This window comes from Oncorhynchus tshawytscha, linkage group LG06 (genome assembly GCF_018296145.1).
Source record: "Oncorhynchus tshawytscha isolate Ot180627B linkage group LG06, Otsh_v2.0, whole genome shotgun sequence".
Classification (NCBI taxonomy): Eukaryota; Metazoa; Chordata; class Actinopteri; order Salmoniformes; family Salmonidae; genus Oncorhynchus; species Oncorhynchus tshawytscha.
Window position 1 is genome coordinate 7,308,502 of NC_056434.1, and position 27,842 is coordinate 7,336,343.

The 27,842-nt window shown below is 41.6% G+C and overlaps 1 protein-coding gene across 1 annotated transcript; it reads left to right on the forward strand.

Annotated features, from left to right (window-relative positions):
• Positions 1 to 661: 661 nt before the first annotated feature.
• Positions 662 to 26,572, forward strand: alpi.1 (alkaline phosphatase, intestinal, tandem duplicate 1). The gene is made up of 11 exons (XM_042322894.1): positions 662 to 832; positions 2,042 to 2,167; positions 4,326 to 4,441; positions 5,191 to 5,365; positions 12,710 to 12,882; positions 13,723 to 13,857; positions 18,244 to 18,319; positions 18,904 to 19,038; positions 21,320 to 21,511; positions 21,701 to 21,817; positions 24,445 to 26,572. Exons 1-11 carry the CDS (start codon positions 736 to 738, stop codon positions 24,714 to 24,716), a joined length of 1,614 nt encoding a protein of 537 aa, XP_042178828.1. The 5' UTR covers positions 662 to 735; the 3' UTR covers positions 24,717 to 26,572.
• Positions 26,573 to 27,842: the final 1,270 nt, after the last annotated feature.

Genomic DNA, 27,842 nt, shown 5'->3' on the forward strand with positions numbered 1-27,842 from the left:
TCTCCACTACCTCACGGAAAAAAAATGCAACCCACTTTATATCCCATTTACTTCCCATCAAAACAGCCAACATTTCTGGATGATTTTTTTACCATACGGTAGAAGGTCTTTTTACATGAAAAGAACACATTGCACATTGTTTTGGAATGAATTTCCCCTTTAAAACAAAGGAAATTTGAAATTTGAACCTTTTCCTACATGAAAAGCACAGCTCAGATCATGACTCAATAAATTATCCCCAAGAATAAGAATGGGGAATTGTACACTCTCACATTTTTAAGAAATGAAAAGAGTCATTTGTGATTTGCACTACAGTACGTCAATGCCAACACACATTGGGCAGCCATTTTTCCTTTCTGTTAAATTAACTGCCATATAAAAATACACATTAGAGCATTTCCCACATCAAAGAAACAATTTCATTTTAAATAATACACATTTTTAGAGAGTGAGCTGGAGGGAAGAGAAAGAAGGGGGGGGCAAGCCTTTTAAGAGAAAGGGGCTCCTCTGAGTGTGGAACGATACTGGAGGAGTTTGGTCTTGTGTGGTCCCTGCTTCCCCTTTCTCTCTCTCTCTCTCACTCTGCCTAAGCCTATGAGCTGGCTAGGGCCCTTAGCTTACAGCACACCCTGAGCTTTTAAAAGGCTGGGCTGGAGGTCTGAGGAGGTACACTCTCCTCTCTTCCTGAGTGCTGTGTGGGTCGGTGGGACAGCTTTTCCATCCTCCAGGCCAGTGATGCAGGCATCACCACAACGCTGGGCCTTCAGGCTGCTCCCTCTCCTCCTGGCCTCTCTCCTGCTTGCCGTTACCGAGAGTATTGTCACAGCTGAAGGTGAGGATTCAGGACCCAGCAGTGGCTTTGTCCCTGCCGGTAATATTACCAGTGGTCTGGGTGGACGGGCGGATGGGGCTCACAGCTAACCTCAGCCGTGGTTAGTCTCACAGCTACCCTCAGCCGTGGTTTGTCTCACAGGTATTTTACCCTGATGACGACAGCTTGCCTGTCGAAACGGTGGTTGTTAAATTATTGCATCTGAGCTCCTAGTCTGTGAGGCTCTCCTTTTCTTTTTACATTCTTAAAGTCGTCTCACATGTAAGCTTAGGCTTGGTTCGTCTCACAGGTAACCTCAGCCGTGGTTCGTCTCACAGGTAAGCTTAGGCTTGGTTCGTCTCACAGGTAACCTCAGCCGTGGTTCGTCTCACAGGTAAGCTTAGGCTTGGTTCGTCTCACAGGTAACCTCAGCCGTGGTTCGTCTCACAGCTTAGGGTCTCACAGCTACCCTCAGCCGTGGTTCGTCTCACATGTAAGCTTAGGCTTGGTTCGTCTCACAGCTACCCTCAGCCGTGGTTCGTCTCACATGTAAGCTTAGGCTTGGTTCGTCTCACAGGTAACCTCAGCCGTGGTTCGTCTCACATGTAAGCTTAGGCTTGGTTCGTCTCACAGGTAACCTCAGCCGTGGTTCGTCTCACATGTAAGCTTAGGCTTGGTTCGTCTCACAGCTACCCTCAGCCGTGGTTCGTCTCACATGTAAGCTTAGGCTTGGTTCGTCTCACAGGTAACCTCAGCCGTGGTTCGTCTCACATGTAAGCTTAGGCTTGGTTCGTCTCACAGGTAACCTCAGCTGTGGTTCGTAAGTAATTGTGGTCAGGTGTGTGAGTGGAGAGAAAGAAAGTGTGTGTCTGTGTGTGTGTGTGTGTGTGTGTGTGTGTGTGTGTGTGTGTGTGTGTGTGTGTGTGTGTGTGTGTGTGTGTGTGTGTGTGTGTGTGTGTGTGTGTGTGTGTGTGTGTGTGTGTGTGTGTGTGTGTGTCAGATCCAGCTTATGTAAATTGTTATGACACAACGGGATGGATGGACTGTTTGTCTTTCCGTTGTTTTTGTGTGCAGTCTTCCTCACACCATCAGGACTGCTGCCACTATTCTGAGACATCAAGGTGTTTCTTAACTGGTTTTGTCCTTGTTGATGCCTCCTCAGAACCCAAGTCCCTTAGGAAAAATGTTGTCTCAACTGTAACGTGCTTTTGTGTTTTTGTTTTCATATAGAGGAGCTGGAGAAAGAGAGGGACCCAGCCTATTGGAATGCTCAGGCCAAGGAGACACTCCAAGCCGCGCTGAGACTCCGCCCCCGAGTGCACCGCGCCAAGAACATCATCCTCTTCCTGGGGGACGGTAAAGAGGCAGAACCATAGACATACGATAACCAGATGGTGTTTATGTAAAGCACGGCATTATCTGGCACTGCAGAGCACAGCCACTTTACTATCTAGCACAGGGATTTCTTTGTCAATTGCAGGAGTTAAACTGGAGGAATACTGTTGGATAAATAATTGGAATTGTAGTTATTGAGGCTCAGGCATGCATCCAACGAATGTGGTTTAAAGAGAGTAGAGCGGCTTTGTGATGCACGCTTAGAGGGACACAAGGTCTCAGTGTTTTTGTCATTGGCTGACAGAATTTCTACTCTGCATGAAAGGTCTATTTTGTGATATTTATGGGGAAGTTCTTCTTCTTCTTCTTCTTCTTCTCCTCTTCCTTCTTCTTCTTCTTCTTCTTCTCCTCTTCCTTCTTCTTCTTCTTCTTCTTCTTCTTCTTCTTCTTCTTCTTCTTCTTCTCCTCTTCCTTCTTCTTCTTCTTCTTCTTCTTCTTCTTCTTCTTCTTCTTCTTCTCCTCTTCCTTCTTCTTCTTCTTCTTCTTCTTCTTCTTCTTCTTCTTCTTCCTTCTTCTTCTTCTTCTTCTTCTTCTTCTCCTCTTCTTCTTCTTCTTCTTCTTCTTCTTCTCTTCTTCTTCTTCTTCTTCTTCTTCTTCTTCTTCTTCTTCTTCTTCTTCTTCTTCTTCTCTTCTTCTTCTTCTTCTTCTTCTTCTTCTTCTTCTTCTTCTTCTTCTTCTTCTTCTTCTTCTTCTTCTTATTCTTCTTCTTCTTCTCTTCTTCTTCTTCTTCTTCTCCTCTTCCTTCTTCTTCTTCTTCTTCTTCTCCTTCTTCTTCTTCTTCTTCTTCTCCTCTTCCTTCTTCTTCTTCTTCTTCTTCTTCTTCTTCTTCTTCTTCTTCTTCCTTTTCTTCTTCTCCTCCTTCTTCACCTTCTTCTTGTTCTTCTTCTTCTTCTCCTTCTTCTCCTTCTTCTTCTTCTCCTTCTTCATGAGTCATTTACATTGCCAATTGAGTCATTTAGCAGACGCTCTTATCCAGAGTTAGTGCATTCATCTTAATTAAAACAGCTAGGTGAGACATCCACATATCACAAGCATATTACAGTCACAGCAAATCCAATTTTCCTCAATAAAGTAGACATTAGCAAAGTCAGAACTAGTCTGAAATGAAGAGTAATGTAAGTGTCAGTTTACAAACTGAGGGGAGGGGTGGGATTATTTAAGATGCTTTTTGAAGAGGTTTCAGATGTTTTCAGACGATGGGCAGGGACTCTGTTGTACTAGTTTCAGGGGAAGCTGGTTCCACCATTAAGGTTGACAGGACAGAGAAGAGCTTGGACTGGGCTGAGCGGGAGGGCCAAGAGACCAGAGGTGGCAGAACGGAGTGCTCGGGCTGGGGTGTAGGGTTTGAGCATAGCCTGAAGTTAGGGAGGGGCAGTTCCTCTTGCTGTTCCGTAGGCAAGTACCATGGTCTTGTAGTGGATGCGAGCTTCGACTGGAAGCCAGTGGAGTGTGCGGCGAAGCGGGGTGACATGGGAAGGTTGAACACCAGGCGGGCTGCAGAGTTCTGGATAAGTCGCAGGGGTTTGATGGCACACGCAGGGAGCCCAGCGAGTTGCAGTAGTCCGGATTGGAGATGACAAGTGACTGAACTATGACCTGATCCATTTCCTGTCTGACGTAGGGTCGTACTCTACGAACGTTGTAGAGCATGAACCTGCAGGAGCGAGTCACTGTTTTGATGTTTTCAGAGAACGACTGGGTGTTGTCCAGGGTCACGCCAAGGTTCTTAGTAAAGCCCTTTTGTAAGGAAAAACGAATTATGATTGGCTGGGACTGGCTCCCCAGTGAGTCGGTCTGGCTTCCAAGTGGGTGGGCCTATGCCCTCCCAGGCCAACATATGGCTTCGCCCCTGCCCAGTCATGTCAAATCCATGAATTAGGGCCTCATTTATGTATGTCTTGTGAAATCCATGAATTAGGGCCTAATTGATTTATTTACATCTTTATATGAACTGTAATTCAGATATTTTAAATGGTTGTATGTTGTGTCTATATTTTTGTTCAGTATAAATAGAATTGTATCAATATAAGAGGCTTCTCAATTAAAAACATGTTGTGTTAGGCCTTAGAACACATTAATGTGGGTGGATGACATCATTGTCATCTCATTGGTCACTCAGGAATGGGTGTGTCCACTGTGTCTGCGGCTCGCATCCTGAGGGGCCAGATGGAAGGAAGGTCGGGAGAGGAGACAGTGCTCGCCATGGATACCTTTCCGTACCTCGCGCTCTCTAAGGTCGGATGGAACCCTACTCTATTTCACCCTAAACCTCTCACTATGCATCCATTCAATTCACTCAGTCCTTGGTTTCATTTCAGGAAGATGTTTTGCTCTGTTCTCTTGACGCGTTGTATCTTGTCGTATTTCACCCTACTACAGCTCAGTTACAGTCCTCTTGGTGTTGTTGTATCTTGTCGTATTTCACCCTACTACAGCTCAGTACAGTCCTCTTGGTGTTGTTGTAAGAAAATGTTACACAGCTTAATTAAGTTGAATTTAAAAAATGAAAATGCAACCATTGTGGTGAAAGCAGGAAACACAGAATTTAGGTCTATGGTCAGATAGAAGTTAGCCAAACATAATTCCAAAATCTTTTCATTCTCCATTGAATTCTACACATTTGGATAAGAATTTCCGGTCTCTTCGATGTCCGTTCCAACTTCTCTCACATTCATCAGATAAGGTGCACTGAATGGCAACCAAAATAATGTAGTTTACAGGGACTCAATAACTATTCCTTTTTTTTATGTTTCCCTAAGATTCCAACCCAAGATAGACTGCAAAGTTATACGTTATCTTATAAACTAGTGTTTAAGAGTCAAGAAGAGACTTCGGACTTTGGACTTTAGTAGCTATTGCAGCTTAGCTGTTACGCAAAGAGCTCCAAGCCTCTTGGCGAGGTTCCTAGGTGTTGGGGAAAGGTTGTTCCAGTACTTATGTATCGCCATGCCCCATCATTTGAGTGTTTGTTTTGTGTTTTACAGACGTACAGTGTTGATAAGCAGGTAGCAGACAGCGCTAGCACAGCTACAGCGTACCACTGCGGAGTGAAGGCTAACGCTAAGACAGTGGGCCTTAGCGCCAATGCAGTGGCCTACGAGTGCAACACCACGTTTGGGAATGAAGTGTACTCCGTGCTACATCGCGCCAAAGCACAAGGTATGGTGTACCGCAACACATACACACTCATTTTATACAGACAAGCAAAAACAAAAACACACTCACACACAAATGCTCACTTACACAACCCATTCACAGCCACCCCATACACATTCCATTGCACAATTGACCCTTCGCTAAGTCCCGCCCCAACATTTCGGAAAACCAATCGCAATGCTCCGGTGGATAGCAACTGTCGTTAACCTGTTTTGTGTTTGTAGCTATAGTATCGGAGTCGTTGGAGTCAACACTCTCAATTCTGACTCCAATTTGACAAGACTAGACCAAAATGAGATAAAAAGCTGCAATGTCAGCATAGGCATGGCAAACCTGTTTAGACGATGTCTGGTATATCATCAAAAGTAATTAATCTCAGCACATTTTTGGACTCATTCAGCAGTTTTTTACCTGATTAAGTTGAATACTATTGAAAACATAAGTTGAAAATGATGCTGTCGCTGCTTCCTGTCAGTCCCTTTTGATAAATAGACAGTACAGTTTTAAAGTTTCCAAATCACTAACCAATATGCAGAAACAGTTTGTGATATATTGAAACCTAAACATAAAATGTACTATCTACATATACACTCCCCTACATACATTTATTTACTTGGACAGTGAAGCAACATCTTTCACTTTGGCTCTATACTCCAGCATTTTGGATTTCAGATGTTTTAATATGAGGCGACAGTACAGAATGTCACCTTTTACTTGAGGGAATTTTCATACATATCTGTGTGACCTTTAGAATTGAATGCACTTGATGTATCTGGTCCCCTCATTTGAAGGTGTCATAAGTATGTGGACAAATTCACTTACAGTGTTTCAAAGTAGTAAAACGTGTATTTGGTCAAAAGTTTATTTGGTCCTATATTCTTGGCAATGATTACATCAAGCTTGTGATTTTACAAACTCGTTTGGATGCATTTGCTGTTTGATTTGTTTGTGTTTCAGATTATTTTACGCCCAATAAGAATGAATGGTAAATAATGTACTGTGTCATTACAGAGTCACTTTTATTGTAAATAAGAATATAATGTGTTTCTGAACACTTCTACATTCACGTGAATGCTACCACGGTTACGGAAAATAATGAAGGAAATGTGAATAATGATGAGTGAAAAAGTTACTGATATGGTATGATATTTATACCTCGTAACTTTCAATTTAACCTTTTACTGCGGTGGGCTAAATGAAGGGGAAAGAAAGGGGGATATCTAGTCAGTTGTACAACTGAATGCATTCAACTGAAAGGTGTCTTCTGCATTTAACCCAAAGCCTCTGCATCAGAGAGCGGCGGAAGGCTGCCTTAATCGACATTCACATCTTTGGCGCGTGGGGAACAGGGGGCTAATTGCCTTGCTCAGGAGTAGAACAACAGAGTTTTAACTTGTCAGCTTGGGGCTTTGATCCAGCATCCTTTTGATTACTGGCTCAACACGCCTAACCACAGGGCTACCTGCCACCAGAGTCACATGGAGTGTTTCTTGTTAGTCTTAAACAAATCTACTTTGAAACAAAAGTATACACCTCACACACATAGTTATGGACTTTAAAAAAATAAGATACTTGTACCATGTCAGATATAGAGTTTGCATCCCAATATTACCTTTCAGATACATCACAGAAGACTGAAATATAACAAAACTGTTTGACATAGAAACACACAATTTTCGCAGTAAAAAATAAATAATTTTATCTTTATTAATTATGAATTTCTAAAATATAATAGTAACATTTCACACATGAGGCTGAAGGGGCCGCTTTTGGTCATTGACTTCGGGAAAAGGTTATGAAGACAGTATACAGGTAACTGCCAAAAAAGGGAAGCACTTGAGTAAATGAGAGATACCAAGTACAATATACTGAAAGCAGGGGCTTCCACACATGGTCAAGTAAAAAAATGCTGGGCAGGACATTATTTTGTCTACCATGGCTATGCCACTATAGGATGACAATGCCCCCATCCACAGGGCATGAGAGGTACCTGAATGCTTTAATGAGCATGTAAACAATGTAAACCATATGCCATTGCTGTCTCAGTCACCAGATCTCAACCCGATTTAACACTGATGGGAGATTCTGGAACGGTGCCTGAGACAGCGTTTTCCACCACCATAAAAAAATACATTCAAATGATGGAATTGATTGTGGAAGAATGGTGTCGCATCCCTTCAATAGAGTTCCAGACACTCTATGAGTTCTTCAATAGAGTTCCAGACACTCTATGAGTTCTTCAATAGAGTTCCAGAATCTTTGCCAAGGTGCTTTGACGCTGTTCTGGCTTGTGGTTGCCCAATACCCTATAAGGACACTTTATGTTGGTGTTTCCTTTATTTTGGCAGTTACCTGTATGTTGACCACAAATTATTGCCACAATTACAGTAACAGTCAAATGTTTGGACACACCTACTCATTCAAGGGTTTTTCTTTATTTTTTACTATTTTCTACATTGTAGAATAATAGTGAAGACATCAAAACTATGAAATAACACATATGGAATCATGTAGTAACAAAAAAGGTGTTAAACAAATCAAAATGTATTCTGTAAATGAAAATATTCAAAGTAGCCACTCCTTGCCTTGATGACAGCTTTGCACACTCTTGGCATTATCTCAACCAGCTTAATGAGGTCGCCACCAGGAATGCATTTCAATTCAAATCAAATCAAATCAAATCAAATTTTATTTGTCACATACACATGGTTAGCAGATGTTAATGCGAGTGTAGCGAAATGCTTGTGCTTCTAGTTCCGACAATGCAGTAATAACGAGCAAGTAATCTAACTAACAATTCCAAAAAAAAAACTACTGTCTTATACACAGTGTAAGGGGATAAAGAATATGTACATTTGAATGAGTGATGGTACAGAGCAGCATAGGCAAGATACAGTAGATGATATCGAGTACAGTATATACATATGAGATAAGTATGTAAACCAAGTGGCATAGTTAAAGTGGCTAGTGATACATGTATTACATAAGGATGCAGTCGATGATATAGAGTACAGTATCAACGTATGCATATGAGATGAACAATGTAGGGTAAGTAACATTATATAAGGTAGCATTGTTTAAAGTGGCTAGTGATATATTTACATAATTTCCCATCAATTCCCATGATTAAAGTGGCTGGAGTAGAGTCAGTGTCATTGACAAGTAGCCACTCAATGTTAGTGGTGGCTGTTTAACAGTCTGATGGCCTTGAGATAGAAGCTGTTTTTCAGTCTCTCGGTCCCAGCTTTGATGCACCTGTACTGACCTCGCCTTCTGGATTGAACAGGCAGTGGCTCGGGTGGTTGATGTCCTTGATGATCTTTATGGCCTTCCTGTAGCATCGGGTGGTGTAGGTGTCCTGGAGGGCAGGTAGTTTGCCCCGGTGATCTCAGACCTCACTACCCTCTGGAGAGCCTTACGGTTGAGGGCGGTGCAGTTGCCATACCAGGCGGTGATACAGCCCGCCAGGATGCTCTCGATTGTGCATCTGTAGAAGTTTGTGAGTGCTTTTGGTGACAAGCCGAATTTCTTCAGCCTCCTGAGGTTGAAGAGGCGCTGCTGCGCCTTCCTCACGATGCTGTCTGTGTGAGTGGACCAATTCAGTTTGTCTGTGATGTGTATGCCGAGGAACTTAAAACTTGCTACCCTCTCCACTACTGTTCCATCGATGTGGATGGGGGTGTTCCCTCTGCTGTTTCCTGAAGTCCACAATCATCTCCTTAGTTTTGTTGACGTTGGGAGGTGTGCCTTGTTAAAAGTTCATTTGTGGAATTTTTCCCTCTTAATGCATTTGAGCCAATCAGTTGTGTTGTGACAAGGTAGGGGTGGTATATAGAAGATAGCCCTATTTGGTAAAAGATCAAGTCCATATTATGGCAAGAACAGCTCAAAAAAGCAAAGAGAATTGACAGTACATCATTACTTTAAGACATGAAGGTCAGTCAATATGGAAAAGTTGTGCAGTTCGAAAAAACCATCAAGCGCAATGATAAAACTGGCACTCATGAGGACCGCCACAGAAAAGGACGACCCAGAGTTACCTCTGCTGCAGAGGATAAGTTCACATCTCAACATCAACTGTTCAGAGGAGACTGTGTGAATCAGGCCTTCATGGTCAAATTGCGGCAAAGAAACCACTACTAAAGGACACCAATAAGAAGAAGAGACTAGAAACAAGAGCAATGAACATTAGACCGGTGGAACTCTGTCCTTTGGTCTGATGAGTCCAAATATGTGATTTGTTTCCAACTGCTTTTCACACAAAAAATATATAAATATATATATATTGTGAGACACAGAGTAGGTGAACGGATGATCTCCGCATGTGTGGTTCCCACCGTAAAGCATGGAGGAGGAGGTGTGATGGTGTGCGGGTGCTTTGCTGTTTACACTGTCAGTGATTTATTTAGAATTCAAGGCACACTTAACCAGCATGGATTCCACGGCGTTCTGCAGCGATACGTCATCCCATCTGGTTTGTGCTTAGTGGGACTATCATTTGTTTTTCAACATGACCCAAAACCCACTTTCAGGCTGTGTAAGGGCGATTTGACCAAGAAGGAGGGTGATGGAGTGCTACATCAGATGGCCTCCACAATCACCCGACCTAAACCCAATTGAGATGATTTGGGATGAGTTGGACTGCAGAGTGAAGGAAAAGAGGCAGTGGTTTAAAGTACTTAAGTAAAAATACTTCAAAGTACTACTTAACTAGGTTTTCGGGGTATCTGTACTTTACTATTTATATTTTTGACATCTTTTACTTCACTACATTCCTAATGAAAATAATGTACTTTTTACTCCATACATTTTCCATGACACCTAAAAGTTCTCATTACATTTTGAATGCTTAGAGGGAAATATATATTTTTAACATTTAAAAATAGATGGGCCGTCTGGTTTGCTTAATATAAGGAATTGGAAATGATTTATACTTTGACTTTTGTACACAACTGTTTTTATCAATTACATTTACTTTTGATACTTAAGTATATTTAAAACTAAATACTTTTATACTTTTACACAAGTAATATTTTACTGGGTGACTTTCACTTTTACTTGTGTCATTTTCTATTAAGGTATCTTTACTTTTTCTTAAGTTTGACAATTGAGTACTTTTTCTACCACTGAAATGCAGCCAACAAAGCATATGTGGGAACTCCTTCAACTGTTAGAAAAGCATTCCAGGTGAAGCTGGTTGAGAGAATGTCAAGAGTGTGCAAAGCTGTCATCAAGACAAAGGGTGGCTACTTTAAAGAATCTAAAATATATTTTAAATTGTTTAACACTTTCTTGGATACTACATGATCCCATAAGTGTTATTTCATAATGTTGATGCCTTTTGTAGTGTTGATGTTCTATAATGTAGAAAATTGTAAAAACAAAGAAAAACCCTTGAATGAGTATGTGTGTCTGGTACTTTATATATACTGTGTGTCTCACTAGCTTAATTACCATTTAAAGAGTTAAAAAATGCTATTTTGCACAATTTAACTGGGCGCTCTAGAAAGAGCTCCCATAGTGACTGTGCAGCAGCCCATTCATTCCACTTCTCTAGTTAGTGTGTGCCTGCACCCTAATGATCTGGGTAATTGATTAGCAATACACATGGAGCCTTCTTACAATCTCTACTTACCAAAATATTCAAGGATAATCAGTAACCTACGTCTAGCTGCCTAGACAGGGCTTTTGGAGTCGACTCCGACTCTCGGTTGTCCAGAAAATGATGCGAAGTTGCATTGTTTGGTAGCTGGTTAGCTAGCTCTCAGTCTTGGTCTTGTCTTAGTCTCAGTGTCTCATTGACCACCATTGCTAACGCTAGCTAGTCAGTTAATATAACTTGTTTTCTCCAAATGCATGTTAGCTAGCTAAATTAGCCAACGTTATATTATAAATACAACTCTCATCTACTGTTGACAGCAGGATATGATTTTTGATTACTAATTAGTTCCAAAATTGGTTAGTAGCTTTGACTACATGCTGACAATGCATTCAGAGCCATTTAAGACCCATAGCCAGACTACAAACTTCATTTGACCAGGTTTATTTGCCATCAATTTTGCCATCAAGCAGTTGTAATGACAGTTCAACAAAAGCGAGTCACCAGATTAGCAAGGGGTAGTTTGTTGTATGATTTCATTGTCAAAAACACAGTTTGAGGTCATCGAGAGGGGTTTTCTCCAGTAGTTCCAAAGGGTCATTGAAACGGTTGATTGAGGTAGCAGCAGTAACAAAAGGGGGCAGGGCTTACAAATGGTCAAGGTTCACTATCATTATATATATATCTTGCATCCACACCCTCACACACTCCACCATAGATAGATAGATGAGGATGATAGGATTGCAAGGTTATCTAAAGTGCAATGTTCTCAACTCATTATCTACTATGTCTGGGAGTAAAACGATAATCTGATATTAAGTGACCCTTAAAGGCCCAGTGCAGTCCAAATTATATTTTTTCCTGTGTTTTATATTATATTTTACAACAGCGGATGAAACTAACACTGTAAAACTGTGAACAAATTCAAATTCCTCATAGTTGCTGTTTGAAAATAAAATCGACACAGGACCTTCTAATCAGCAGGTTAGCTTGGGTGGGAGTTTCGGCTTTCCATGGTGACATCACCATGTGGTAAATTGGTTAATAGACCAATAACAAAAAGAGTTCCAAACCTCTCTGCCAATAGCAGCTAGTTTTCCCCTTTCCCGTCCCCACTCAGACCACTCCCAGGCAGTTGTAGCACATTTCTTGCTTGAGAAATAGTTTTTTGCTAAAAAGCATTTTTTGCCCATTTTAATGGAAATCTATTACTGTAAGGTACTTAATTGTTACAGAGAAAAGTATTTGATATTGATATAAAATGGCTGCATTGGGCCTTTAAGACCCATAACCCTTATACTTGTTAATCATTGATTCTTATATTTACGGCCGGGATTCATTCCAAAACAGATTAACAACCTGCACACAATAAAATACTTTTAAACGCAATTTCCCAGACATCTGTGGACATTGAGTTGATAGTAACCATGCTGTAGATGTAGACTCAAGAAGAAATCAGTTTGTGAGCGGCAGGTAGCCTAGTGGTTGGCTAGTAACCAAAGGTTGCTAGTTCCAAACCCTGAGCCGACTATGTGAAAATTCTGTTGCTCCTCTTAGTCAGTAAGAATAATTCAAAAATAATTTCAAATGTTTGTATGCCTCAATATAATTTAATAGATGAGTACCATTGTAGAATCAGTTGTTTTTGTGTCTATCAGTGAATAGTGTGTGCATGTCTAGGGTGTGGAAGTGTGTCCTAATATGGACAATGTACACCTCTATGTTTGTCAATGGGATATGTGTTCCAGGGAAGTCAGTGGGCATCGTGACCACCACTCGTGTACAGCATGCCTCTCCTGCTGCCGCCTATGCCCACTCAGTGAGCCGCAGCTGGTACAGCGATGCTGACATTCCCTCTAGTGCCCGCCGACAGGGCTGTGTCGATATTGCCACACAGCTGGTGACCAACGTTGACATTGATGTAAGTCTCCATGAAGGCCTTTTATTGGTATCACAGTCTATATATACTATCATCTCATGTCATTGCTTTTCACTGCAGTATTTCCCAAACCTGGTCCTAACCCACTGGGCACAGATGTCAGTTCAACGTTCAACATCTATTTTTCATTGTTTGATTGAAATTGACAAAATAATTCACATATGTCATTGTATTTAGGTTAAATGTTGAGTGAATAAAAATAAAACACAATTCCCTTACGTAGATTTAAATTTTTTTAAATACAAAAATGTTTCCACGTTGATTCAATGTCATCACATTGGCTTTTTTTGGTTGAAATGATGTAGAAGCATCATTAATCCCAACCAATGGTTTGCCCAGTGGGAAGAGTCCCAAAGGCATGCAGATTTTACTTTTGGGCCCTAGCACTCAAACAAGGACAGATTATAGTTTTGGGCCCTAGCACTCAACAAGGACAGATTTTAGTTTTGGGCCCTAGCACTCAACAGGGACAGAGAGAGTATTTTTTTGAAACTGCACTGTCAGTTAGAGGCTACAAGTAAGCATTTCACTGTAAGGTGAAACACCTGTTGTATTCGGCGCATGTGCCTAATACAATTTGATTTGATTTGGGAGAGGGAGGAGGAGAGAAAATAAAGAAAACACAATCTGGGGAAATCAGTTCCCCTGTGGTAACAGTAATCAACATCAAGTATTTGACCTGATTTAGGTGTGTTAGTTCAAGGGCAAAAAAACTGAAATATGCACACCTTTAGGTCCCCAGGACCAGGATTGGGACATACTGTACTACTTACTGTGTGTGGAATGTACACAGTAATATGAAGTATCTTTCTGGTGCATCAGGTTATCCTGGGTGGGGGGCGGATGTATATGACACCAAAGGGAACTCCAGACCCTGAGTACCCCACTTCCTCGTCCCGGAAAGGGGATCGGAAAGATAAGAGGAACCTCATTGACGTCTGGATGAAGGCCCAGCAGGTACACATTGATAATGTCTGTCTGCTGGTCACATTGAGGGGCTATTGTATGAGCTTTTACACCTAAGGATGTGTTAGTGTTCTGGAAGCTGTTGTCTGTTAGAACCCCACAGAACTGTGTTAGTGTTCTGGAAGCTGTTGTTTATTAGAACCCCACAAAACTGTGTTAGTGTTCTGGAAGCTGTTGTCTGCTAGAACCCCACAGAACTGTGTTAGTGTTCTGGAACCTGTTGTCTGCTAGAACCCCACAGAACTGTGTTAGTATTCTGGAACCTGTTGTCTGTTAGAACCCCACAGAACTGTGATAGTGTTCTGGAACCTGTTGTCTGTTAGAACCCCACAGAACTGTGTTAGTGTTCTGGAACCTGTTGTCTGTTAGAACCCCACAGAACTGTGTTAGTGTTCTGGAACCTGTTGTCTGTTAGAACCCCACAGAACTGTGTTAGTGTTCTGGAACCTGTTGTCTGTTAGAACCCCACAGAAATGTGTTAGTGTTCTGGAACCTGTTGTCTGTTAGAACCCCACAGAAATGTGTTAGTGTTCTGGAAGCTGTTGTCTGTTAGAACTCCACAGAACTGTGTTAGTGTTCTGGAACCTGTTGTCTGTTAGAACCCCACAGAACTGTGTTAGTGTTCTGGAAGCTGTTGTCTGTTAGAACCCCACAGAACTGTGTTAGTGTTCTGGAACCTGTTGTCTATTAGAACCCCACAAAACTGTGTTTGTGTCTGGAACCTGTTGTCTGCTAGAACCCCACAGAACTGTGTTAGTGTTCTGGAACCTGTTGTCTGTTAGAACCCCACAGAACTGTGTTAGTGTTCTAGAACCTGTTGTCTGTTAGAACCCCACAGAACTGTGTTAGTGTTCTGGAACCTGTTGTCTATTAGAACCCCACAAAACTGTGTTTTTGTCTGGAACCTGTTGTCTGTCTGCTAGAACCCCACAGAACTGTGTTAGTGTTCTGGAACCTGTTGTCTGTTAGAACCCCACAGAACTGTGTTAGTTTTCTGGAACCTGTTGTCTGTTAGAACCCCACATAACTGTGTTAGTGTTCTGGAACCTGTTGTCTGTTAGAACCCCACAGAACTGTGTTAGTGTTCTGGAACCTGTTGTCTGTTAGAACCCCAAAGAAATGTGTTAGTGTTCTGGAAGCTGCTGTCTGTTAGAACCCCACAGAACTGTGTTAGTGTTCTGGAAGCTGTTGTCTGTTAGAACCCCACAGAACTGTGTTAGTGTTCTGGAACCTGTTGTCTGTTAGAACCCCACAGAAATGTGTTAGTCTTCTGGAACCTGTTGTCTGTTAGAACCCCACAGAAATGTGTTAGTGTTCTGGAACCTGTTGTCTGCTAGAACCCCACAGAACTGTGTTAGTGTTCTGGAACCTGTTGTCTGCTAGAACCCCACAGAAATGTCTTAGTGTCCTGTTACCACACAACGTAAAACTAATTGCAACAGATTTTTTTTTGCAATGGAAAACTTAAATGAGCATTACTAATTGTATTGGTCGCGTACACGTATTTTGCAGATGTTATCGCAGGTGCAGTGAAATGCTTGTGTTTAAAAAAAAATCTCCAACAGTGCAGTAATACCTAACAATGCAAAATAATACCGCAAATCCCAAAAATGTAAATAAAGATATTAATAAATATCAGAACGAGCAATTTCAGTGTCAGGAATATCAGTATATAGTGCATTCTGAAAGTATTCACACCCTTGACTTTTACCACGTTTTGCTGTATTACAGCCTGCATTTAAAATTGGTTAAATTGAGATTTTTGTGACACTGGCCTACCTACAATACCCCATAAAGCCAAAGTGGAATTATGTTTTCAGAATTTTCTTACAATTAATTAAATTGAAAAGCTGAAATGTCTTGAGTCAATCAGTATTCAACCCCTTTGTTACGGTAAGCCTAAATAAGTTCAGGAGAAAAAAATGTGTTTAAGCCTTTGAGCATGGTGGAGTTATTAATTACAATTTAGATGGTGTATCAATCACTACAAAGATACAGGCATACTTCCTAACTCAGTTGCCAGAGAGGAAGGAAACCACTCAGGGATTTCACCATGGTGACTTTAAAACAGAGTTTATTGGCTGCCACAGGATAAAACTGAGGATGGATCAACAACATTGTAGTTACTCCACAATACTAACCTTATTGACAGAGGGAAAAGAAGGAATATTCCAAAACATGCAGCCTGCTTGCAACAAGGCAATAAAGTACTACTGCAAAAAAGGTGGCAAAGAAATTTACTTGATGTCCTGAATACAAAGCTTTATGTTGGGGCAAATTCAACACAACTCATCACAGAGTACCACTCTTCATATTGTCAAGCATGGTGGTGGCTGCATCATGTTAAGGGTATGCTTGTCATCGACAAATGGAGGGAGTTTTTTAGGATAAAAAGAAAATGAATAGAGCTGAGCACAGGAAAATTCATAGAGGAAAACTTGGTTCAGTCTGCTTTCCAACAAACACTGGGAGACAAATTCACCTTTCATCAGGACAATAACGTAAGACACAAGGACAAATATACACTGGAGTTCCTTACCAAGACGAAATTGAAAGTTCTGAGAGGCCCAGTTACAGTTTTGACTTAAATCTGCTTGAAAATCTATGGCAAGACTTGAAAATGGCTGTCTAGCAATGATCAACAACTGACCTGACAGACCATGCAAATATTGTTCAATCCAGATGTGCAAAGCTCTTACAGACTTACCCTGAAAGACTCGGCTGTATTCACTGTCAAAGGTGATTCTTAGATGTATTGACTCAGTGGTGGTGAATACTGATGTAAATGAGATATTTATGTATGTTTCACTTTGTAATTATGGGATATATATATTTGGGTTAGAAGAAATTGTATTTAATCAATTTTGAATTCAGCCTGTAACACAACAAAATATGGAGTAAGTCAAGGGGTATGGATATTGTCTGAAGGCATGGTGTGTATAGAGAGTATGAACAGTATATGAATAGAAAAGGTGTGTACAGCAGTAGTTAAATAGGATGAGCCATGACTAGAATACAGTATCATACATATGGAATGGGTAAAACAGTACGCAAACATTATTAGTGACCAGTGTTCCATTATTAAAAGGGACCAGTGTTCCATATTAAAGTGACCAGTATTCAATTATTAAAAGGGACCAGTGTTCCATTATTAAAGTGACCAGTGTTCCATTATTAAAAGGGACCAGTGTTCCATTATTAAAGTGACCCGTGTTCCATTATAAAAAGGGACCAGTGTTCCATTATTAAAGTGACCAGTGTTCCATTATTAAAAGGGACCAGTGTTCCATTATTAAAAGGGACCAGTGTTCCATTATTAAAGTGACCAGTGTTCCATTATTAAAAGGGACCAGTGTTCCATTATTAAAAGGGACCAGTGTTCCATTATTAAAGGGACCAGTGTTCCATTATTAAAAGGGACCAGTGTTCCATTATTAAAGTGACCCGTGTTCCATTATTAAAAGGGACCAGTGTTCCATTATTAAAGTGACCAGTGTTCCATTATTAAAAGGGACCAGTGTTCCATTATTAAAAGGGACCAGTGTTCCATTATTAAAGTGACCAGTGTTCCATTATTAAAAGGGACCAGTGTTCCATTATTAAAGTGACCAGTGTTCCATTATTAAAAGGGACCAGTGTTCCATTATTAAAGTGACCAGTGTTCCATTATTAAAGGGACCAGTGTTCCATTATTAAAAGGGACCCAGTGTTCCATTATTAAAAGGGACCAGTGTTCCATTATTAAAAGGGACCAGTGTTCCATTATTAAAGTGACCAGTGTTCCATTATTAAAAGGGACCAGTGTTCCATTATTAAAGTGACCAGTGTTCCATTATTAAAAGGGACCAGTGTTCCATTATTAAAAGGGACCCGTGTTCCATTATTAAAAGGGACCAGTGTTCCATTATTAAAGTGACCAGTGTTCCATTATTAAAAGGGACCAGTGTTCCATTATTAAAAGGGACCAGTGTTCCATTATTAAAGTGACCAGTGTTCCATTATTAAAAGGGACCAGTGTTCCATTATTAAAGTGACCAGTGTTCCATTATTAAAAGGGACCAGTTTTCCGTTATTAAAGTGACCAGAGTTCCATGTCTATGTACATAGGGCAGCAGTTTCTAAGGTGCAGGGTTGAGTACCAGGTGGTAGCCGGCTAGTAACATTGATTAAGTCCAGGTTGATATCCTGTTCCAGTCTGTTTTTCTTCTATTTGTTACCCGCTGAACATGAGCCAGGCGTAATTTACAGCTTAGGGCTGTATTTATTTACTACTTAATTGCCAGTAAAATTGTTAGGTGGAATTAATGTTGCGTTACCGCATGACGTCAATGTAAAGCTATGAATCAAACTGTGTCCTCTGTGATGTCTGTGTTTCAGCACAAGAGTTCCCAGTATGTTTGGCACAGGAAGCAGTTTGACGAGATTAATGTAAAGACTACTGACCGTCTCCTGGGTAGGTTGTTTAAAAAAAAAAATCAACATTCTGTATAAATGGGCACACAGACACACACACACAAACACACAGAGGCGGCTGGTGGGAGGAGCTATAGGAGGATGTAACGTCTGGAATGGAATAAATGGAACGGAGTCAAACGTGGTTTCCATGGTTTCCATATGTTTGATATGTTTTATACCGTTATGTCTTTTTTCTCTCTATTCCAGCCATTACAAATGTCTTCCTATAGCTCCTCCCACCAGCCTCCTCTACGTCACACACATATGCGCACACCCTACACACAGCCACACGTACTATCATACACACTCACAAACATTCCCTTGGCCGCTAGTGTATTTGAATGGTATCAGGTGTTGGTGTTATATACTGTATACCATGCCATTCTATTGACTAAGTAATGAATGATAAGACTGTTACTGAAGTTTTGTCTGAGAATTGATGATTTCCTAATATGGATGACGTACACGGGGGGCTTGACTTCTGTTATTAACTGTTACCAAAAGGTGAACTACGTTCCCAACATTGTGTTCTCTCTTTTATTACTTTCTTCCTCCCTCTCTCTTTCCTTCTTGTGGCGGCAGGTCTCTTTGAGCCAAAGGACATGCGGTTTGAGGTTTTCCGGAATGCCACACGTGACCCGTCCATCGTCGAGATGACAGAGAAAGCCATTCAGATCCTCAGCAAGAACCCCAAAGGCTATTTCCTCTTTGTAGAAGATGAGTACCTTTATTTAAAACCCAAAGGCTACTTCCTCTTTGTAGAAGATGAGTACCTTTATTTAAAACCCAAAGGCTACTTCCTCTTTGTAAAAGATTCTTTGTAGAAGATGAGTACCTTTATTTAAAACCCAAAGGCTACTTCCTCTTTGTAAAAGATGAGTACCTTTATTTAAAACCCAAAGGCTACTTCCTCTTTGTAGAAGATGAGTACCTTTATTTAAAACCCAAAGGCTACTTCCTCTTTGTAGAAGATGTGTACCTTTATTTAAAACCCAAAGGCTACTTCCTCTTTGTAGAAAATGAGTACCTTTATTTAAAACCCAAAGGCTACTTCCTCTTTGTAAAAGATGAGTACCTTTATTTAAAACCCAAAGGCTACTTCCTCTTTGTAGAAGATGAGTACCTTTATTTAAAACCCAAAGGCTACTTCCTCTTTGTAGAAGATGAGTACCTTTATTTAAAACCCAAAGGCTACTTCCTCTTTGTAGAAGATGAGTACCTTTATTTAAAACCCAAAGGCTACTTCCTCTTTGTAAAAGATGAGTACCTTTATTTAAAACCCAAAGGCTACTTCCTCTTTGTAGAAGATGAGTACCTTTATTTAAAACCCAAAGGCTACTTCCTCTTTGTAAAAGATGAGTACCTTTATTTAAAACCCAAAGGCTACTTCCTCTTTGTAGAAGATGAGTACCTTTATTTAAAACCCAAAGGCTACTTCCTCTTTGTAAAATATTATTTGTAAAAGATGAGTACCTTTATTTAAACACATACTGTAGCATGGGCTACTATTACATATACAACAAGAACTGCGAAGATATTATTTTTTTACCCAGGCTGCATCCTGTTTTGCATTTATGATATTGTAATTCTTGACAGCAATTACTCACAGCATGTATTGACAGCTGTGGTAGTAATGACAGCTGTGGTTGTAATGTCAGCTGTGGTTGTAATGACAGCTGTGGTAGTAATGACAGCTGTGGTTGTAATGTCAGCTGTGGTTGTAATGACAGCTGTGGTTGTAATGTCAGCTGTGGTTGTAATGTCAGCTGTGGTTGTATTGACAGCTGTGGTTGTATTGACAGCTGTGGTAGTATTGACAGCTGTGGTTGTATTGACAGCTGTGGTAGTATTGACAGCTGTGGTTGTATTGACAGCTGTGATTGTATTGACAGCTGTGGTAGTATTGACAGCTGTGGTTGTATTGACAGCTGTGGTAGTATTGACAGCTGTGGTTGTATTGACAGCTGTGGTTGTATTGACAGCTGTGGTAGTATTGACAGCTGTGGTTGTATTGACAGCTGTGGTTGTATTGACAGCTGTGGTAGTATTGACAGCTGTGGTTGTATTGACAGCTGTGGTAGTATTGACAGCTGTGGTTGTATTGACAGCTGTGGTTGTATTGACAGCTGTGGTAGTAATGACAGCTGTGGTTGTAATGTCAGCTGTGGTTGTAATGACAGCTGTGGTTGTATTGACAGCTGTGGTTGTATTGACAGCTGTGGTTGTATTGACAGCTGTGGTAGTAATGACCGCTGTGGTTGTAATGTCAGCTGTGGTTGTAATGACAGCTGTGGTTGTATTGACAGCTGTGGTAGTATTGGCAGCTGTGGTTGCAATGGCAGCTATGGTTGTAATGACAGCTGTAGTTGTAATGACAGCTGTGGTTGCATTGTCAGCTGTGGTTGCATTGTCAGCTGTGGTTGTATTGACAGCTGTGATTGTATTGACAGCTGTGGTTGTATTGACAGCTGTGGTTGTGCGTTTGTAACAGCAGCTGTGATTGTATTGACAGCTGTGGTTGCATTGTCAGCTGTGGTTGCTTTGTCAGCTGTGGTTATAATGACAGCTGTAGTTGTAATGGTAGCTTTGGTTGTATTAACAGCTGTGGTTGTAGTGGCAGCAGAATTGTTTTTTGTTAGTTAACAAAGTGAAATTCTACTTAATTTTGAAACAATATTGTTCAAGAAGGGTCAAGTCCTAAACTGAGATAGGCTACTTAAATGTTCACACAATTTTCACATTTAATGATTCATGCAGATGTGTTTATTGTGAGGATCTCAAGTTAGGATTCAATGATAAAGGAGTAGAAATATGTCCATTTTTAGGACACACTCAGTCTTAAAGGTAAATAATTGGTGTAACAAAAAAATAACAAAAAAATTATATATAAACAAAAAAATTATATATAAAGGAATATCTAGCTAATAGAGATAAATACAGCCCTTCTTGAGTCGATCATCAACTCGGTCTGAGTTGTGTTGTGTTGTTCTTGTTTTACGAGGAAGAATTGACCATGGGCACCATGATGGCATTGCCAAGCTGGCGCTGACTGAGGCTGTGATGTTTGACCGGGCGGTGCAACGAGCCTCCCGGCTCACCAGAGAATCAGACACCCTCACTGTCGTAACCGCAGACCACTCCCATGTCTTCACCTTCGGAGGAAACACCCCCCGCGGAAACCCCATTTTTGGTACGACCCAAAACAGTCATAGTCCCATGTGTGTTACAGATATACATGCTACTATTATAGGAGATCCTCAAGGATCGCAAGGATGTCCTACAATGTACACTGTCCTGTAAGGGGGCAATGTCATGTATTTTTGTGTCCGGCATATAATGTAATGTTCACTGTCATGTTGTGTCAACCATTTTGTGTCAGGTTTGGCACACAAGAAGGCAGATGATAGGATGCCATTCACTAGCATCCTGTATGCCAACGGTCCTGGTTATGTACATGTGAATGGAACAAGAGGAAACATCACACTGGTGGATTACTGTAAGTGTACTATAACTGTTAAAGTAATACGCATGTGAATAGTTTGTGTGTGTGTGTGTGTGTGTGTGTGTGTTTGTGTGTGTGTGTGTGTGTGTGTGTGTGTGTGTGTGTGTGTGTGTGTGTGTGTGTGTGTGTGTGTGTGTGTGTGTGTGTGTGTGTGTGTGTGTGTGTGTGTGTGTGTGTGTTTGTGTGTGTGTTGTGTGTGTGTGTGTGTGTGTGTGTGTGTGTGTGTGTGTTTGTGTGTGTGTGTTTGTTTGTGTTTGTCTGTGTACAGATGTACATGCATGTACAAGTTTACATACACCTTAGCCAAATACATTTAAACTCAGTTTTTCACAATTCCTGACATTTAATCCAAGTAAACATTACCTGTCTTAGGTCAGTTAGGATCACCACTTTATTTTAAGAATGTGAAATGTCAGAATAATAGTAGAGATAATGATTTATTTCGTTTTTACTTCTTTCATCACATTCCCAGTGGGTCAGAAGTTCACATACACTCAATTAGTATTTGGAGCATTGCCTTTAAATTGCTTGACTTGGGTCAAATGTTTCAGGGTTCCTTCCACAAGCTTCAATAAATTGGGTGAATTTTGGCCCATTCCTCCTGACAGAGCTGGTGTAACTGAGTCAGGTTTGTAGGCCTCCTTGCTCACACACGCTTCTTCAGTTCTGCCCACCAATTTTCTATAGGATTGAGGTCAGGGCTTTGTGATGGCCACTCCAATACCTTGACTTTGTTGTCCTTAAGCCATGTTGCCACAACTTTGGAAGTATGCTTGGAGTCATTGTCCATTTGGAAGACCTATTTGCAACCAAGCTTTAACTTTAACTGATGTCTTGAGATGTTGCTTCAATATATCCACATAATTTTCTTTCCTCATGATGCCATCTATTTTGTGAAGTGCAACAGTCCCTCCTACAGCAAAGCACCCACACAACATGATGCTGCCACCCCCAGTGCTTCACAGTTGGGATGGTGTTCTTCGGCTTGCAATCCTCCCCCTTGTTCCTCCAAACATAACGATGGTCATTATGGCCAAACATTCTATCCCTGCCATGCGACCAACATTCTATCCCTGCCAGGGGATCAACATTCTATCCCTTCCAGGGGACCAACATTCTATCCCTGCCAGGGAACCAACATTCTATCCCTGCCACGTGAACAACATTCTATCCCTGCCAGGGGACCAACATTCTATCCCTGCCACGTGACCAACATTCTATCCCTGCCAGGGGACCAACATTCTATCCCTGCCAGGACACCAACATTCTATCCCTGCCACGTGACCAACATTCTATCCCTGCCAGGGGACCAACATTCTATCCCTGCCAGGGGACCAACATTCTATCCCTGCCACGTGACCAACATTCTATCCCTGCCAGGGGACCAACATTCTATCCCTGCCACGTGACCAACATTCTATCCCTGCCAGGGGACCAACATTCTATCCCTGCCAGGGGACCAACATTCTATCCCTGCCTGCCAGGGGTGACCAACATTCTATCCCTGCCACGTGACCAACATTCTATCCCTGCCAGGGGACCAACATTCTATCCCTGCCACGTGACCAACATTCTATCCCTGCCAGGGGACCAACATTCTATCCCTGCCAGGGGACCAACATTCTATCCCTGGTGACCAACATTCTATCCCTGCCACGTGACCAACATTCTATCCCTGCCAGGGGATCCCTGCCAGGGGACCAACATTCTATCCCTGCCACGTGACCAACATTCTATCCCTGCCAGGGGACCAACATTCTATCCCTGCCAGGGGACCAACATTCTATCCCTGCCAGGGGACCAACATTCTATCCCTGCCACGTGACCAACATTCTATCCCTGCCACGTGACCAACATTCTATCCCTGCCAGGGGACCAACATTCTATCCCTGCCAGGGGACCAACATTCTATCCCTGCCACGTGACCAACATTCTATCCCTGCCAGGGGACCAACATTCTACCCCTGCCAGGGGACCAACATTCTATCCCTGCCAGGAGACCAACATTCTATCCCTGCCAAGCGACCAACATTCTATCCCTGCCAGGGGACCAACATTCTATCCCTGCCAGGGGACCAACATTAGCTTTAGTTGGCTACATGAGAAGATGTTAGCCAGCCTGCATAGCAACCATTTTTTGTTAGGCATAGCAAACAATGATTTTGCATTGATGAAAGTATTTTGTTTTTTTGTCCTAGAAGAATTAAATAGTATGGACTTACTTGTAAAAAATAAAATGCAGAACACATTACAGGCATCACCAGCATATGTAAATTAAGTGACAGTGCAGCTTTTGTGATTGGACAGTGAGCAGTCTAGGCGTGGTTATTGTCCCCGTTTCACACTGGCTATTTTGGCACTGTGTTTCTGGGGCTAACTTCAAAAAGTCGGTGCTAACCCTGCTCCGGAGCAGGGCCAGCTAGCCCTGGGCTAACGTTGGTGCTAGCCCACTTACAATGTTCAAGTGTGAACCCTCGCTTAGCCCCGGGCTAAAATCTCCCTTAGCTCAGGCTCTCAGGTGGCTCTTAGCCCAGGGCTAAGGTGCAGTGTGACCACGCCTTGTATGTGTTTATAAACATGTAGACAAATTGGGCTTTAACCACTACCTCTCTGGTTCTCAGACGATGAAGAGTACATGCAGCAGGCTGCAGTCCCTCTGGACTCTGAGACCCACGGCGGGGAGGACGTGGCCATCTACGCCAAAGGCCCCATGGCCCACCTCTTTCACGGGGTCAAAGAGCAGAACTATATTGCCCACGCCATGGCCTACGCAGCCTGCATCCCACCCTACACGGACTGCCCACCACATCCGCCCGCCTCAACCGGACACACACACACCCTCTCTGGGCTGCTTCTCTGTCTGGCTAGCCTCCTCTGGATCCTGTTCAGATGACGACACACAATCCGACCATCATGGGTACAGTGTCCATATTAGGACAGTTACTGGTCCATAAAAGTTGTGCCGGAGATGGTGGAAACGGGATAGTTCTAGGTTGTCTATTTTGGAGAAGTGTCTAGATTGCTACGTCATATTGCACTGCAGCAATTTCTAACCATCCTCATAAGGTTCTAAATGGAACATGTAAGGTGCTATAAAGATCATTTTCTTCAGGTTCTATAAAGAACCGTTAAGAAAGATTCTACATAGCACCAAAACAGGGTTCCGCTATGCTTATACAACCCTGTTTGGGACTATAAAGAACCCTTTTTTATGGTTATTTATAGAACCTTTATGGAGAATGGTTCTATAACGAACCTTTCACAATCCGAAAGGTTCTTTGTAGATCCTTTTGAAGAAACATAAAACATAAAAGGTATTTTAATCTGGTCAGCCATATTATATTGTTAAAATTCCATCTGTGTAATTTTTGTGTTACTTGACAAGTAGAATCAAGTGAGCTACCTCTGGAACAACCGGGAGTAGTCAACCATTCACAATTGACACAAGGTCATACGCGAGTCTTTCACAAGACACCGTCACCGGCCACAGTCATATATAATATGTAACGGAATAACACGACACATTAGATCAACTGGAATTACACTCTTACTCACAGTTGCACAAAAAGTGCTATGACTAAAACCACGGTCCAAAATATTCACCAGCCACTAAAAGAACTATGACTAAAACCACGGTCCAAAATATTCACCAGCCACTAAAAGAGCAAAGAATCCTGTAAAGAAGCATTGAAGAGCTCAAAGGGTTATTGGAGTCATTATGGTTCCACTTATAACCATCACAAATCCCAAAGAACCCCTTGAGGAACCCTCATGTTTTAGTGTGTACACTATTAATGTGGTTTGTAGTGAAACTGGAAAAAAGGAAACCTGGAATGTCTCCAAGATGTATTTCCTAGTAGAAGTAGGCCTTACTATAAACTCCAAAGAGATGGGGTCTGGGTATTTTATTTGCGATCACTATAGCTGGACTAAGACAATAAGATGACTGGTAACTGAAGAAGATGTAGTGGCTTAAGTAGTATGGTCACGTATCTAAATTGTTACTATGGCAATTTAAAATGGAGCTGACCATAGCTCAAATAAACCTAAATACTAAATATAGAGATGTTTTTATGTTAAATGCACATGTTTAGTATTAAATACATGTCTTTGCTTCGATGTATTTCCGAAAGTGTTTCCATTCCCCTTTAAGCAGTATGGTCAGGTATCCCAGACACAGGTCAAGCCTGGGCGTCCCGCTAGAGGGACAACTTCCGGTGAAACTGAAGGGCGCGCAATTCAAATAAATAATCATACAAATTATGGATATTTAACATTGAGGTACATACAAGTGTCTTATATCGGTTGAAAGTTTAAATTCTCGTTAATGTAACTGCACTGTCCGATTTACAGTAGCTATTAAAGAGAAAGCATGCCATGCGATTGTTTGACCACCGGCACAAGTTTAATAAATTCACAAATGGAGATGAAATATTCACTTACTTTTTGAAAATCATCCTCTGATTTGTCATCCAAAGGGTCCCAGCAGGGAAGTCACTAGAGATTCATGGATAGGGGGGCTAAGCCTCTTTTAGGGGGGTCTGGGCATACTCCCCCAGGATTTGTTTTTAAGCCCCCAAAATCATCATGTATTTTTAGAGTAACAACGGGTGTAAAATCGATCAAAAAAATGTTATTTTTGGTTGGCTAAAAGTATACCTGTCTCATAGTTTGTGTTAGACACTGATCTAATATGACTTACTTAAATTCTAACCAAATAAAAAAATTAAAGTCCACTCTGTCCCCATCCATCCACCCACCCGTTTCTCCAAGAAACTGAAAAACTCAGCAGCCTCTGAAATAGCCCTGCAAGAATGACACAACACCAAATTAATCTCATGAGCATAGCAATGTACATGAATTGCCTCCGGATGCAGCACTCTGAAATGTGCTTGTACACCTCCTTTGGACCCACTCATGACAGCTGCACCATCATAGGTCTATGCAACGCACTTTAGGCCTGCTACCCCTCTCATTTGGAGTTGCTGTTGCAACTCATCTGCTATCGATTGGGCATCAAATGACTTGATTTCTGCTAGTAAACGCTCCTTAACTGTCCCCTCTGTCACATATCTAACACACAGAGCAAACTGTCCAGACTGCCTCTGGTCTCATCCGCCATAATGGTATACATTCCAGATTTTGACATCTCAGAGACCATGGAGTCCATAATCTCTTGAGCACAGCATTCGATCATGTCATTCTGAGATTCTGAAGAGACATACATTGCATTTGATGGAGTATTGTACCTTTACAGGAAAGGATCAAACTCCTTCAAAAGTTCCATACATTCAAGAAAATTCCCTCTATTTGTGCTTTCACTAGATTCATCATTGGCACGGAAAGAGAGTCCCGGTCTTCCTAACATTGAGGTGACCGCAACAATTCTCCTCAGATACTCCCTTCTGTCTGCAATATCACTAGCATGGGCACATGTTCAAATCTGAGCAACGTTCCCATGAGTGCTAGTTGCCTGGTAGCTTTGCCATGCCACAACACTGTCTCTGTGTGTTTGTGCCATTTCATGTTTACCGAAGATAAACAAAGCTTTTTTTCCAATTTTTGCAGCCATTACTGACAAAAGAATAAAATTGAATGTTTTTGCCAAAAAACTCTAGATGGAAAGCAGAAAGCTGTGTTTTTGTGGACAGAGGACTCTACAGAATTGTTTTTCTCAAACCCCTTTTCTGAGTACCAAAATGTTTGTGTTGGTAGCTATCCAGCTTCACTTGTCTGGGACCAGTGTCTTTGTCAATTAAATCGCTCTCATTTCTGGAAGGAGTTGCTGCAGCGGCTTGACTACTTTCTTTCTCTGGATCTGTTTGTTGTCCCTCTCTCTCTGGATCTGTCTGTTCTCCCTCTCTCTCTGGATCTGTTTGTTGTCTCTCTCTCTCTGGATCGGTTTGTTCTCCCTCTCTCTCTGGATCTGTTTGTTGTCTCTCTCTCTCTGGATCTGTTTGTTGTCTCTCTCTCTCTGGATCTGTTTGTTCTCCCTCTCTCTCTGGATCTGTTTGTTGTC